General features: G+C 36.1%; 1 protein-coding gene across 1 annotated transcript; it reads left to right on the forward strand.

Moving 5' to 3' along the window:
* The first annotated feature begins 2,958 nt into the window (after positions 1–2,958).
* LOC111798622 (ABSCISIC ACID-INSENSITIVE 5-like protein 5) lies at positions 2,959–9,336 on the forward strand. The gene is made up of 5 exons (XM_087125242.1): positions 2,959–3,824; positions 7,172–7,717; positions 8,447–8,518; positions 8,618–8,647; positions 8,779–9,336. The coding sequence occupies exons 1-5, from the start codon at positions 3,363–3,365 to the stop codon at positions 8,851–8,853; spliced, it is 1,185 nt and encodes a 394-aa protein (XP_086981368.1). The 5' UTR covers positions 2,959–3,362; the 3' UTR covers positions 8,854–9,336.
* The last annotated feature ends 3,596 nt before the right edge of the window (positions 9,337–12,932 follow it).

Genomic DNA, 12,932 nt, shown 5'->3' on the forward strand with positions numbered 1-12,932 from the left:
TTCTTTAATCCCTATTGATTGATCGGTTATTCTATCTCAATAAAATCTTCATTTCTCTTGAATCATTATTGTAGCTTTTGTTACCTATGCCAACAAAGTGTCTTTTTGTTACCTAAAATAAAACAAAACCAAATTATGAACTTAATCCAATATCTTATTGAATTTTATAATATAACCAAAAGAAAATATGTGATGTGCTTCCACATTGGTTGGGGAGAAGAACAAACCACCCTTATGGAAACAACCTTCTCCTGATAGATGCGTTTTAAAGAAGCTTGAAAGGATGGTTCTGCTAGTTTGAAAGGGAAAGCCCAAAGAGAACAATATCTGCTAGCAGTAGATTTGGGTCGTTACAAATGATATCAGAGCCAGACACAATGTGCTAGCCTTCTCGCTATTCCATGAAGGGGAGTATCCCTGGCAAACGCGTTTTAAAGCCTCTGTCATTCAATTGACAAGTGGGCTTAAGGCCCATAAAAAGCCCAAAATCACTGGTCCAAATAAAATCAGGCCCATAAAATTCTCTTAAATTAAAAAAATAATAATAATAAAACAATAATAAATAAATGGTGTGAGACTTATGCTCAAAGCCGACATTGGGTAGTCGTGTTAGAAGAATACTGAATAAATGAATATAGCATAATTATAATTAATATTGGTTTCGTCCAATGAATGTGCGCCACGTTTATTTCAACCCTTGTAAGTAACCAGTTAATCCATTATTTATTTATTTATATTTTCCAAAAAAAGAAAAGGATTTTATTGCAATAATTAATAGGTAGAAGGGTGGGACCCATTGCCCATTTACAGGTAAGAGTTAGGTCGGAAGATCCTCTATTTTATTTTTATTTTTTTATTTTTCCAAACCTTCCCCTATTTAACTATCCCACGTTCCCATTTATCCAATTATTAATTTTAACTTTATTACCTCTTAAATAATAATAACTCAAACAAAAATGAATAAATAAATAAATTTTTCTGATATACATTCTACCTGTTAATGGGCTCCTTCCAACCTATTTTGTCCTCACCCACATACATCTCTAATATAGAATTGCTCATTCCTTCCAACATATTTTGTCCTCACCCATATAGAAATTTAAAGTGGGATTGTGTCAATTATACTATAATTCATCTTATTGAAATAAGTAAAAATACTTCAAAACGTCTAATTTAATATGTATAGTTGGGAATAAGAAAAAAACGGGGCAATTCGAGTAGCTAACCTAACCAATTTCAAAATTTTTACTTTATCTAAAAATTGGCAAATTACTTAATAAAAAAATATATTTTTTTTTCCTTCCGTTCAACTCGGAAAGGTGAATTCAAGCTTATGACCTTTTGGTGAATAATGTATGCTTTAAAGTCGATATCTTATCGGCATATATTGTAGTATAAATAATTTTTAAATTATAATTTTTTCATTTCAATTAAACTAAAAGGTTGAAGGTTGAAGGTTAAGAGACTCTTATATATATTTGAATTAAAAAAAATATATACTTATATAGTGAAAAACATTTAATGAACTTGATTGAAATATTCCTAAACCATTTTTTAAATATGTAATGAATTAAAAAAATATATTTTGTTTTAATATAGTGTATTATTTGGGTTGGTTATGTTCGATGAAAGTCTCACGCAGCTAAGGAATGATCATGAGTTTATAATCAATAAATACTATCTTCATTGGTAAGAGACATTCGGGAAACTCAAAACAAACCCATAAAAGCTTATGCTCAAAGTGGACAATATCATACCATTGTGAAGAGTCGTGTTCATCTAACCGATTATGTACTTGTATTATATAATAAACCATATCTTAATACTTGTGCCATTTTTTGTCACGTTTCCATATCAAGACTCAAAATCAAGTCAATATTCGATTAATAAAAAATAAAAAAACAATAATATATAATATTCTCAATATATACACTATTTTAAGTGGATGGGGCGCACAAATGGACAAAAATAATCACCTGTAATCAAGACCATCCCAACTATATTATTTAGCCAATAAAATTCTTCCACGCAATAAATAACTAAATATGAATATTCTTGAATAAAACTACGTTATTTTGTTGGGCTTTTTGTTAAAATTCGAGTTGGTTCGTAGATTGACATTTTTTTAGTCAAATCAACCCAATTAATCCGAAGACAGGGTTACTATCCAACCCAAGATATCTTACTTTTTAAAACTATTATGAATATTAAAAGCATTTGACGTTGGTGACTTAGTTGTCAATATAACATGTTGAGGATTATTGAGAGTGAGTCCTACATAGGTTAATTTAGTAGAAGATCACACGTTTACAAGTGAGGAATATTATCTCCACTGGTAACGAGGCCTTTTGGGGAAGCTCAAAGCAAAGCCATGAGAGCTTATACTCGAGTAGACAATATCATACCATTGTAAAGATCAGTTAGGACAAAATTTGTATTATAAATATCCTTAAATTTTGTCAACTATTTTAAAAAAAATTAATATTTGTTTTTATAAATAGTGGGGAATCAAAATGAAATAGTGGTCCGCGGCGTAGGGGATTGGATCTTGGGTGGATCATGTGCATGCGCTTTTTAACTGTACGAACCGCTGCACTATAAGAAAGAAAAAGGATTAAATAAAAGCAAAGAGAGGGTAAACGTGGACGGTGGAAATAGGGCCACGTTGCAGAAGCCCATTGGGTGATATTCACTTCAAGGCTCATAATGTAGGCGGCCCACTTTCCCATTTATTTTAAAATGGATAATAATATTAAAAAGTATTTAAGTAATTTTAACGCAAACATAGCTCATCTTCTTAACCTACAAATTAAAAAAAATTAGACAAAAAAATAAAATAAATAATAATAATCATAAACCATGAGAGATTGGAAGCAACAGTCGACACTTGGCGCCTCCAGAAAGCCCTAATATAGCGAAGAAGAAGGTACGCAGCCAACTTAGCTACCAGAAAAAAACAATTCGAAGGGGGGAATTTGTATAAAATAAATATAAACATATTATATATATATATATATGTTTATTTTGGATTGTGTTTTCCCTGATTTTTTATTTTTTCTTGCTTGATTTGTGGTGTTTTTCTTGCTTTAGTTCATAGCTTGGGTTGATTACCCCTTTGAATTTGTTGTTCATGGTGTTTCTGTGTTGAACTGGACTTGTAGCTGCGAGGGATTTCTGGGTTTTTGAACTGTTGGTTTGCTGGAAATCTGTTTTGAGTATCTTTGCATGTGGGGTTTGTCTTGTAGTGATTGGAGTTTCAATCTTGGTTCGTAGGCTAAATGATCTTGAATTTCGAGTGATATTTTGGTGGTTCGATCCGATTTCGGGTTTGATTTGATCCCATTTCGTACAACTGCGAAGAGATGAATTTCAAGGATTTTGGGAGTGACCCATCTGCTGGAAACGGCGGAGGAGGTGGGCGGCCTTCTGCTAACCATCCATTAGCGCGGCAATCATCTATCTACTCGCTGACATTCGATGAGTTTCAGAGTATGGGGAGTATAGGGAAGGATTTTGGGTCAATGAACATGGATGAGCTGTTGAAGAACATTTGGAGCGCTGAAGAAATGCAAACGATGGCATCTTCTGCTGCTGTTGTTGCTGCTGCTGCTAAAGAAGGGGCTGGTGGTGTTAATGGTAGTGGTGGGTATTTGCAGAGACAAGGCTCTTTGACACTGCCACGGACACTCAGCCAGAAGAAGGTGGATGAGGTATGGAAGGACATAATGGATGAACATGGTGGTACTAAAGATGGGAATATTGTTGCTTCTGGTTTGCAACAGAGGCAGCAAACTCTTGGGGAGATGATGTTGGAAAGAGGGATAGTGAAAGAGATAGGAATAGATGAGAATAGATAGAAGCTGCAGTGCTTTATTAATGTCTACTGACTTGATGCTTAGAGGGTTACACAATTCCCGTATTTATAGCTAATACAGTGGACCAGAAATAGTAAATCATAGAAATCTAGATAAACTCAAATCTAATAACAATCTCCTAAAATCTTGTTAGTTTGAATATTTGAATCATATCTAACTACTCTAAATCATATCTTGATTTTGAATACTTTGAATCATATCTCAACACTCCCCCATGATTCAAAGTTGCAGATGTAAGTACAGAGCTTTTCTTCTGACAAGACCTTCGTAAGTATGTCTGCTTTAACCCGTACATTGTCTGTCTCAGCTTGTATACCTTTGTTTCTTTGTCTTCCTTTATGAATCCCTCTGGCGGTCTTACATAAACCTCTTCTTGTAAATCTCCATAAAACTTTTCGTTTGGTAGGTAAACCATATCCCATGTTTCATCTTTCTTAAAGGACTGCATCTCTACTGTCATGGCTTTCTTCCCGTCTTCAGTTGCTTCTTCATAATTCATAGGGTCTGAAACAGTAAGAGCAAATTGACATGATGCATATATGTCAGCTAAAGATTTATACTTCCTTGGAGGTGTCTCATCTGAAAGTTCTTCAAGAGAGGAATTGCTGTTAAGTGATTCTGAAGATGATGAATTTGACACACTTTGTGTTGCAGTGGATGCACTGGGAGATGCACTGGAGTTGACCCTTGTCTCTTCATTTGGGGAAACTTCAACTGTAATCTTTTGCTGCTCCTGTTCTTTACTCCAATCCCAACTCACGTTTTCATTAAATATTACATCCCTTCTAACTAAAATCTTTTCACTAACGGGGTTGTATAGTTTATATGCCTTTGATTGAGTACAATAGCCAATGAAAATGCATTTTTCAGATTTTTCATCAAGCTTTTGACGAGTTTGAGGATGTTTCAAAGCATAAGCAACACAACCAAAGATTCGTAAATGACTTACAGATGGTTTCCTTCCATGCCATGCTTCATAAGGAGTTCGATTCATAACCGCCTTTGTTGGTGAGATGTTTAATAGATAAACAGATGTTGCTACGGCTTCGGCCCAAAATTGGTTTGGAAGTCTCCTTGCTTGTAACATACTTCTTGCCATCTCCACAATAGTTCGATTTTTTCGTTCAGCGATTCCATTCTGTTCTGGAGTGTAGGGAGCTGTTAATTCCCTTTGGATGCCCTCTTCTTCACAAAAGAGATTGAAATCTTTAGATACGAACTCGCCACCTCTGTCTGTGCGAAGAACTTTAATGTGACAGCCACTTTGGTTCTCTACCATAGCTTTAAAAATCTGGAACTTCTGAAAAGTTTCTGACTTATGTTGTAGGAAGTAAACCCAGCTCATGCGACTATAGTCATCAACGAATAGTAAAAAGTATATACTTCCACCCAAGGACTTCGTTTGCATTGGCCCACATAAATCAGCATGAATTAGTTCTAGATAATGTGAAGCTCTTTTAGCTTTTCCAACAGGAAAGAACTTCCTAGTCTGCTTGCCATAAATGCATCCTTCACATAAATTAGTTGAGTCAATTCTTGGTAATCCGAAAACCATACCTTTATCCCTGAGTATTTTCAGGCCGTTCATATGAAGATGTCCATATCTGAGATGCCATAATGTTGAATCATCTTTCATGCTAGCAGTAAGAGCAAAATCCTCCATGTTAGAAACATCAAGTGGAAACATCTTATTTGAAGTCATGGCAATTTCAACTTTATGGCCTGATTTCTTATCTGTGATGACACATGTGTTATCATCAAATAGAACTGAGTGTCCTCTGGTCATCAATTGTCCAACACTCAATAAATTGTACCCTAAATCAGGTACAAATTGAACATTATCTAATTGTTTTATCTTACCGTGACTGGTTTCGACTTTCACTGTACCTTTTCCTTCAACTTGCATCTCTTTTGTATTTCCAAGTTGCACCTTAATCTTTTGCGTCTCATCAAGCTCTTTGAATAAGGATTTGGTGCCTGTCATATGGTTCGAGCATCCGCTATCAACAAACCATAAGTTACCTTTTTCTGGATTAGTATCCATGCACGCCACAAACAACTTTTCTTCTTCTTCTTCATTCTCTGCTGCAAAATTCATTCGTTGATTTTTATACCAACAATCAGATTTTGTGTGACCATACCTTCTACAATGGTAACATTGTATGACATTCCTTTGTTCATTAAATTGTCTCTGTCCATCACTTCTCCACCTGTTATCACGACCACCATGGAAGTTGCGAAATCCTCCTCTTCCACGACTTCTACCTGCTAAATGAATATTTTCTCTTTCGTTATTGGTTGTCTCCTTCACTTGTAGTGCCTTTTCTTCGTTTCTTTCTGATGCTCTATTGATTCTTGCCTCATGAGCCTGAAGCGAGCCCATCAGTTCATCAACGGAGAGTATGGATAGATCCTTAGCTTCTTCTATGGCGGCCACCACATGGTCAAACTTTGGAGTCAAGCTTCTCAACACCTTTGCAACAATTGTTTCGTTTGAAATTTTCTCTCCATAGGTACGCATCTGACTGACTATTGCCATTGATCTTGACAAAAAATCAGCAATTGATTCGCCATTCGTCATGAGTAGAGTTTCAAAATCACGTCTTAGAGATTGCAATTTCACTGTCATGACCTTTGAGTCTCCTAGAAACTCCTTCTGTAGAATTGACCATGCCTGCTTTGATGTGGTTGCTGCTGCAATTCGTGAAAAAATAGTCTCATGAACTGCTTGCTGAATAATGAATAGAGCCTTGGCATCGTTTTTCTTGGTTTCTCTTAGTCTCTCCTTTTCTTCTATTGTGGGTTCTAATACATCAGCAAACCCGTGCTCCACCAAGTCCCATAGCTCCTGCGATCTGAGCAAGGTCTTCATCTTGATGCTCCACCACTCGTATTTCTCACCATTAAATATTGGTAACAACGGTGCAGAGGAAGAAAAACCAGCTACTGCCATTTTTGTTTTGTGAAAGAAAATAATCACTCGCCCTCGTGTCGAACGAACCTGGCTCTGATACCAAAATTGTTGGAAAGAGGGATAGTGAAAGAGATAGGAATAGATGAGAATAGATAGAAGCTGCAGTGCTTTATTAATGTCTACTGACTTGATGCTTAGAGGGTTACACAATTCCCGTATTTATAGCTAATACAGTGGACCAGAAATAGTAAATCATAGAAATCTAGATAAACTCAAATCTAATAACAATCTCCTAAAATCTTGTTAGTTTGAATATTTGAATCATATCTAACTACTCTAAATCATATCTTGATTTTGAATACTTTGAATCATATCTCAACAGATGACACTTGAAGAATTTTTGTTGAGAGCTGGAGTTGTGAGAGAGGATACTCAATTGAATGGATGCCCCAACAATGGAGGATTCTTTGGCAATAACAATCATATTCCAATTCAATCTTCGAACTTATTGTTGAATGTTAATGGAGTTAGAGCACATCAGCCACAACCAATATTTCCAAAGCAGCCTACTGAGACCACATATGGGTCTCAGCTGCCTTTGTCTAGTGATGGGATTATGGGGCTTGCGGATCAAGGGTTGAGCTCAAATTTGATGCAAGGCTCTGCACTGCAGGGTGGAAGGATGGGAGTGGTTGGCTTAGCAGCTGGGGCTATGCCTGTTGCAACAGGATCTCCAGCAAACCAGCTATCATCTGATGGGATTGGAAAGAGCAATGGTGATACCTCGTCCTTGTCTCCGGTGCCTTATGCGCTTAATGGAGTGCGGGGGAGGAGATGTAATGGGACTCTGGACAGGGTTGTCGAGAGGAGGCAGCGCAGAATGATAAAGAACAGGGAGTCGGCTGCTCGATCGCGGGCTCGAAAGCAGGTGATCTGTTCTTGTTCATTGTTGTTTACCACATGACTTGAATTCTTGTTGACATGCTTCTATGTGGCTTGTGTACCTGGAGTTGTGATATATGGTTATTTGCAGACTAAAACAATGTGTGAAACCAACCATTTGATGCATTTGTATACCCAACTACTTAAGCATGTCATACCATAAGCTGATCTGTTCTTTATTAGATGCATTCATACATGATTTTGGTTTATACTGAGATTGTGAGATCCCACCATAGTTGGGGAGGAGAACAAAACATTCTTTGTAAGGGGTAGAAATCTCTCCCTAGGAGATACGTTTTAAAACCTTGAGGGGAAGCCCGAAAGGGAAAGCCCAAAGAGAACTATATCTGCTTGTGGTGTGCTTGGACATTACAAATGGTATTAGAGCCAGACACCGGAGGATGTGCCAACGAAGAGGCTGAGGCCCGAAGGGGGTGGACACCAGGTGGTGTGCCAGTAAGGATGCTGGGTCCCGGAAGGGGTGGATTGGGGGTCCCACATTAATTGGAGAAGGGAACGAGTGCCAGCGAAGACGCTGGACCCCAAATACGCGTTTTAAAACTTCTTCCTAGCATACGCGTTTTAAAACTTCTTCCTAGCATACGCGTTTTAAAAACCTCGAGGGAAAATCCGAAAGAGGACAATATCTATTAGCAGTGGGGTAGGGCTGTTACAGAGATTCTCATGTTCATGATTGTTTCTTTGCTCGTACTAGGCTTACACGATTGAGCTGGAAGCGGAGGTGGCGAAGCTAAAAGAGGAGAACCAAGAACTCCGGCAAAAACAGGTACATAAGTTTGTCAATGTCACAAGAGTGAGCTTGAGCTTGTTAATCAAGTAACGGGCATCACCAATTCTCAATTATTATGTTGTGTGGTTGTTGCAGGCAGAAATCATGGAAATGCACAAGAACCGGGTATGCTTTCCCCTTTGATATCTTTAGTAGTAGTGTGGGTGAAACCATTCTACCTTTTAATACTGCAATTGTCTGCATGAGACAACCTCTGCTTTGTATTGTTGTTGATGAACTCTCACATTTGGTTATAGGCATTGAAAGTAATGGATACACAACAAGGAACAAAGAAACGATGCTTAAGACGAACGCTGACTGGTCCGTGGTGATTTCGGAGGACGTTATCCGATCTCGGGCCAAAAGAATAATGCTATAGATGGTGGTGTACATATTCTGCTGAAGGTGTTGGATTTGGTTCTAAGTGGGTCGATCATAAGGACTTCGATCGATCGCTTTCGAACGAACGCAAAGCATGCGTTGTTCGATTCATACAGCTCCTCCACCCTCCTATGGCGCTGCTGCTGCTGCGACGACGGTCGAGTAAATGGCAATCCTGAAAGCAGGATTGAAGAGGTTGAATTCATTGGCTACCATTGCCATATGATTTGCTTTGTAATCTTTTAGTTTTGACTTGTGCTTCGGTTCTAAGCTTCAGATTAGCTCAGCTTAGCCAAACTACAGCATGAGTTTATAAAACCTCTCAGGAGAAACTGTGACGTGATATTGTCCACTTTGAGCATAAGTTATCGTAACTTTGCTTTGTGCTTCTCTGCAAAGCCTCGTACCAATGAAGATCTATTCCTTACTTATAATCTTATGATCATTCCGTACATTAGCGAACGTGGGACGGGACTCCCTCCCAACAATTTCTCCTTCCTCAGACCCACTTTTTGACTTTTTCTTCTTCGGTCGAAATCCAGATAACCTTTACCATGTGATCATGTGACGAAATTTCCTCCCTCCTAACCGTATCGTGGACTAGTTGGTCCTCTAAAAGACAGCTGCCACGGCAAAATAAAAGGGAAGAAAAAACTTGTAGGACAACATACAAGTTTAGATTTCCGTTTATAAAAAGTTCTTTAGTGTTCGTTTTTTTTTATAGAAACCAGTAGTATTTTATTTCAAAAATACCCTTAAACTTAAATTTTTTTTACTTTTAATACCTCTGAAATGCCTATTTATACTTCATAAATTATCTTACTTTAAAATTTTAATGGTATTATCAATAAAAACTTTTAAAACCTTTCTATCCAGATCTGAGGATATTGACGTTATTTATGAAAGTTCATCAAAACTTTTAAAAGTTCAAGTGTATTTTTAAAATAATTTTATAAGTTCACGCGTATTGAGTCAAAGTCGAGAATTCAAGATATTTATTTGAGATGCTAAATTATTTTGAACGGAAACTAAGAATTATGAATCTTGACAAGGGTGATATTAATCGTTAAATCAAATGATATGGGTAGGACACAAAATCTCTTTATGGGACCATATGTTTTTTCAATCATTTTTAGGAGTGAATGAGTAGCTAATTGTTTGTCATTTTCGCATTAGAAAACGTTGATACTCACAGGAAAAATCCAAATATCAAAATTATCCACGTGTTTATTCCATTTTTTCAAGCAATCTTTCAATATTCGACGTTAGGAAAATATCGATAACATAGGAAAAATTAAATATAAATTTAGCCCCTTGTGTCTCAAAATTAATGGATAAGAACAGATGAACGACTCGACAAACTGTGAGTCGATCTGAAGTGCACGTGTCTCAATTAACGAAAATCTATATAGTGTTTTTAATAGTTAGCTATGATGTGGGGTCATTCCCCTATTATGATCGGACAATGTGAGGATTATTAAACAGTCACCAATTAACCTTTAATAGTAACCTGCCTTGATCGACCAGAGTCCACATTTATTTTTTTTTTTTATGATTACAAGTTGATATGGATAGAGTCATGTCATAAGAATACAGTGTGTGAGAATATATACAATGGTGCACACAAGTATATTTTAATTGATAGGCATGATGATTATTCCCTCCTTCGTTGACGACTACATTACGTGCCATATTAGGAAGTTAGCGACTAATCTCTAAGAACGAATCTATTTCGATTGAACTGTTCATAATGTATGATAAGCTACGAGTTGAAACTATAATCATTCACCTCGAGTGCCCATGAATATGTATGATTTGAAGACGATTATCCTAAAACTCTCGATAATAACCAAATGAAACCTGACTCGAACTCTCCTAAACTTACTTCTCTCCATTATTTTCACACCGGTAAAAGTTACACCTATATGATCGAATTGTCTGATAAACGTTTCTAAAGAAAATGGGTTTAAGATTTAGGGTTTAGAGTTTGACAGTGCTCGTACGTTATCTTGCCAACTGACACATCAGGTCAACTTCGAGAAGGAAACACAAACCAACCTAATATTTCTTGTGTGTGTCCGTGGTCCTCTCCTTGGACATTGAGATGTATGCAGACCTTTCTCTATGTTCACCGACAGTACACTTGTGGTTGAAGTTTTCCAAACTTTTTAAGATGGATAAATGGTTAAATAATGCATCCTTCAAAATAATTTCAATGGAAACTAATAATTTTTATATAAAAAATTCAACTATCAAAATACTCGAATCCGATCAAAATCAAAATTGTGTTCGAGTACGCTTAAGTTTAGCTATAAAAATAAAAACCCAGCTGATAAAATGGTCGATATACGAGTTTCATGTAGATTAATGTGTCTAAAAGGTCTAAATTTTTTTTATTAGACACGATTTTTAAAATTAAATGACCTAATAAACATAATGTGAGATCCCACTTTGGTTCGAGAGGGGAACAAAGCATACCCTGTAAGAATGTGAAGACTTCTCTCTAACAAAACATATTTTGTAGAGGTGTAAAAATCTCTCACAAACAGTATGTTTTTAAATTATGAGGCTAATGACGATACGCAACGGGTTAAAGCGGACAATATTTGCTAGTGGTGGACTTGGACTGTTACAAGTGGTATCAGAGCTAGACACGAGATAATGTGCTAACGAGTACGTTGAGCTTCCAAGGGAGGTGGATTGTGAGGTCCCACATCGGTTAGAGAGGAGAATGAAGCATTCCTTATAAGGGTGTGGAAACCTCTCTTAAACACGGGACACTATCTGCTAGCGGTGGACTTGAACTGTTGGTATCAGAGCTAGACACGGGACAATGTGCCAGCAAGTATGTTGAGCTTTCAAGGGAGGTGGATTGTGAGGTCCCACATCGGTTGGAGAGAGGAACGAAGCATTCCTTATAAGGGTGTGGAAACCTCTCCCTTGACGACAATACGTAACAAGCCAAAGCGAACAATATCTGCTAACCGTGGACTTAGAGCGTTACACAACCCAATTAAACAGACACGGAACTTGTAAACTACTTTAAGCGTCTCAATTTTATGAAGTGGGTGTGTTTACAAAAATGGTTGTGAAGTTTGAGTGTGACACCATCATTAAAAGTGCATTAAAATGGAGTAATAAGAGTCAATTTAGCAAGTAACAAGAAGGTTGTGTTTGTAGGGTTAGTAGAGCAAAGAAAAATTAAAGCTTATAAATATGATGGTTTTCCAAATCAATGTGAACCTTTTAAAGGGTTTTAGTAAAATTCAAACCGATTAACATTATTACGAGACGTTCGACAAAAAGAGATGCACGTAAATGAATCATGACCATTTTCGACTCGAAGTGATTATAAGGATAAAAACCCATGATTAAAAAAAGGCTTATACATCGCCTTTTTCGGTAACTTAAATATAAGAACTTAAAAGTTAAACATGTTTGATTTGAGACAATCGTACGCGGTTTCTCAGGTTTAAATTTATGTTATTTATTTTTTGATCTTATTATTTTAATGACTTTATTAATATATTATATGCTTTAATTAATTTAAACAAATAGTTGGAAAAATTCTTTTAAATATTTTTAAACGTAGGTCAGAGTCTGACGTGGAAAAAAGATATTCCAATTATTATTATTATTTTATTTATAAAAAAAAGAAAATGATGGCCCTTTCACATTTTCAAGGTCAATCTCTTGACATGCATTTGCTTCATTTTATGGTAATATTTTTTTAATAATTAATTTCTTTTTTTCAGAATTTACATTTATTTAATATTCCCATCACATGCACATTTTTCAATTAATCTTTTACTTTATTCATTATCACACCACTAACCCCAATTACTTTAATTATAATTTATTTTAATTATATAAAAAATTATTCTAAAATACACATGAATTTACATTCCTACCCTTTTAAAACAATTTCCATACTAAAAAATTAATTTCAAATAATTTCAACAAATATTTATTAAATATAAAATTAGAAATATTATTGGATAATTTTATAATTTTTTTTTGGGCTAAAAAT

Source organism: Cucurbita pepo, chromosome 7, assembly GCF_057944985.1.
Source record: "Cucurbita pepo subsp. pepo isolate OVF chromosome 7, ASM5794498v1, whole genome shotgun sequence".
NCBI lineage: Eukaryota > Viridiplantae > Streptophyta > Magnoliopsida > Cucurbitales > Cucurbitaceae > Cucurbita > Cucurbita pepo.

Bases quoted from the DNA above. Each gene is read 5' to 3' on its own strand.
- LOC111798622 (XM_087125242.1), top strand. From the start codon at position 3,363: ATGAATTTCAAGGATTTTGGGAGTGACCCATCTGCTGGAAACGGCGGA. The intron at 3,825-7,171 runs GTGAAAGAGATA...ATATCTCAACAG, and splicing joins TGATGTTGGAAAGAGGGATA to ATGACACTTGAAGAATTTTT. The intron at 7,718-8,446 runs GTGATCTGTTCT...TGCTCGTACTAG, and splicing joins GATCGCGGGCTCGAAAGCAG to GCTTACACGATTGAGCTGGA.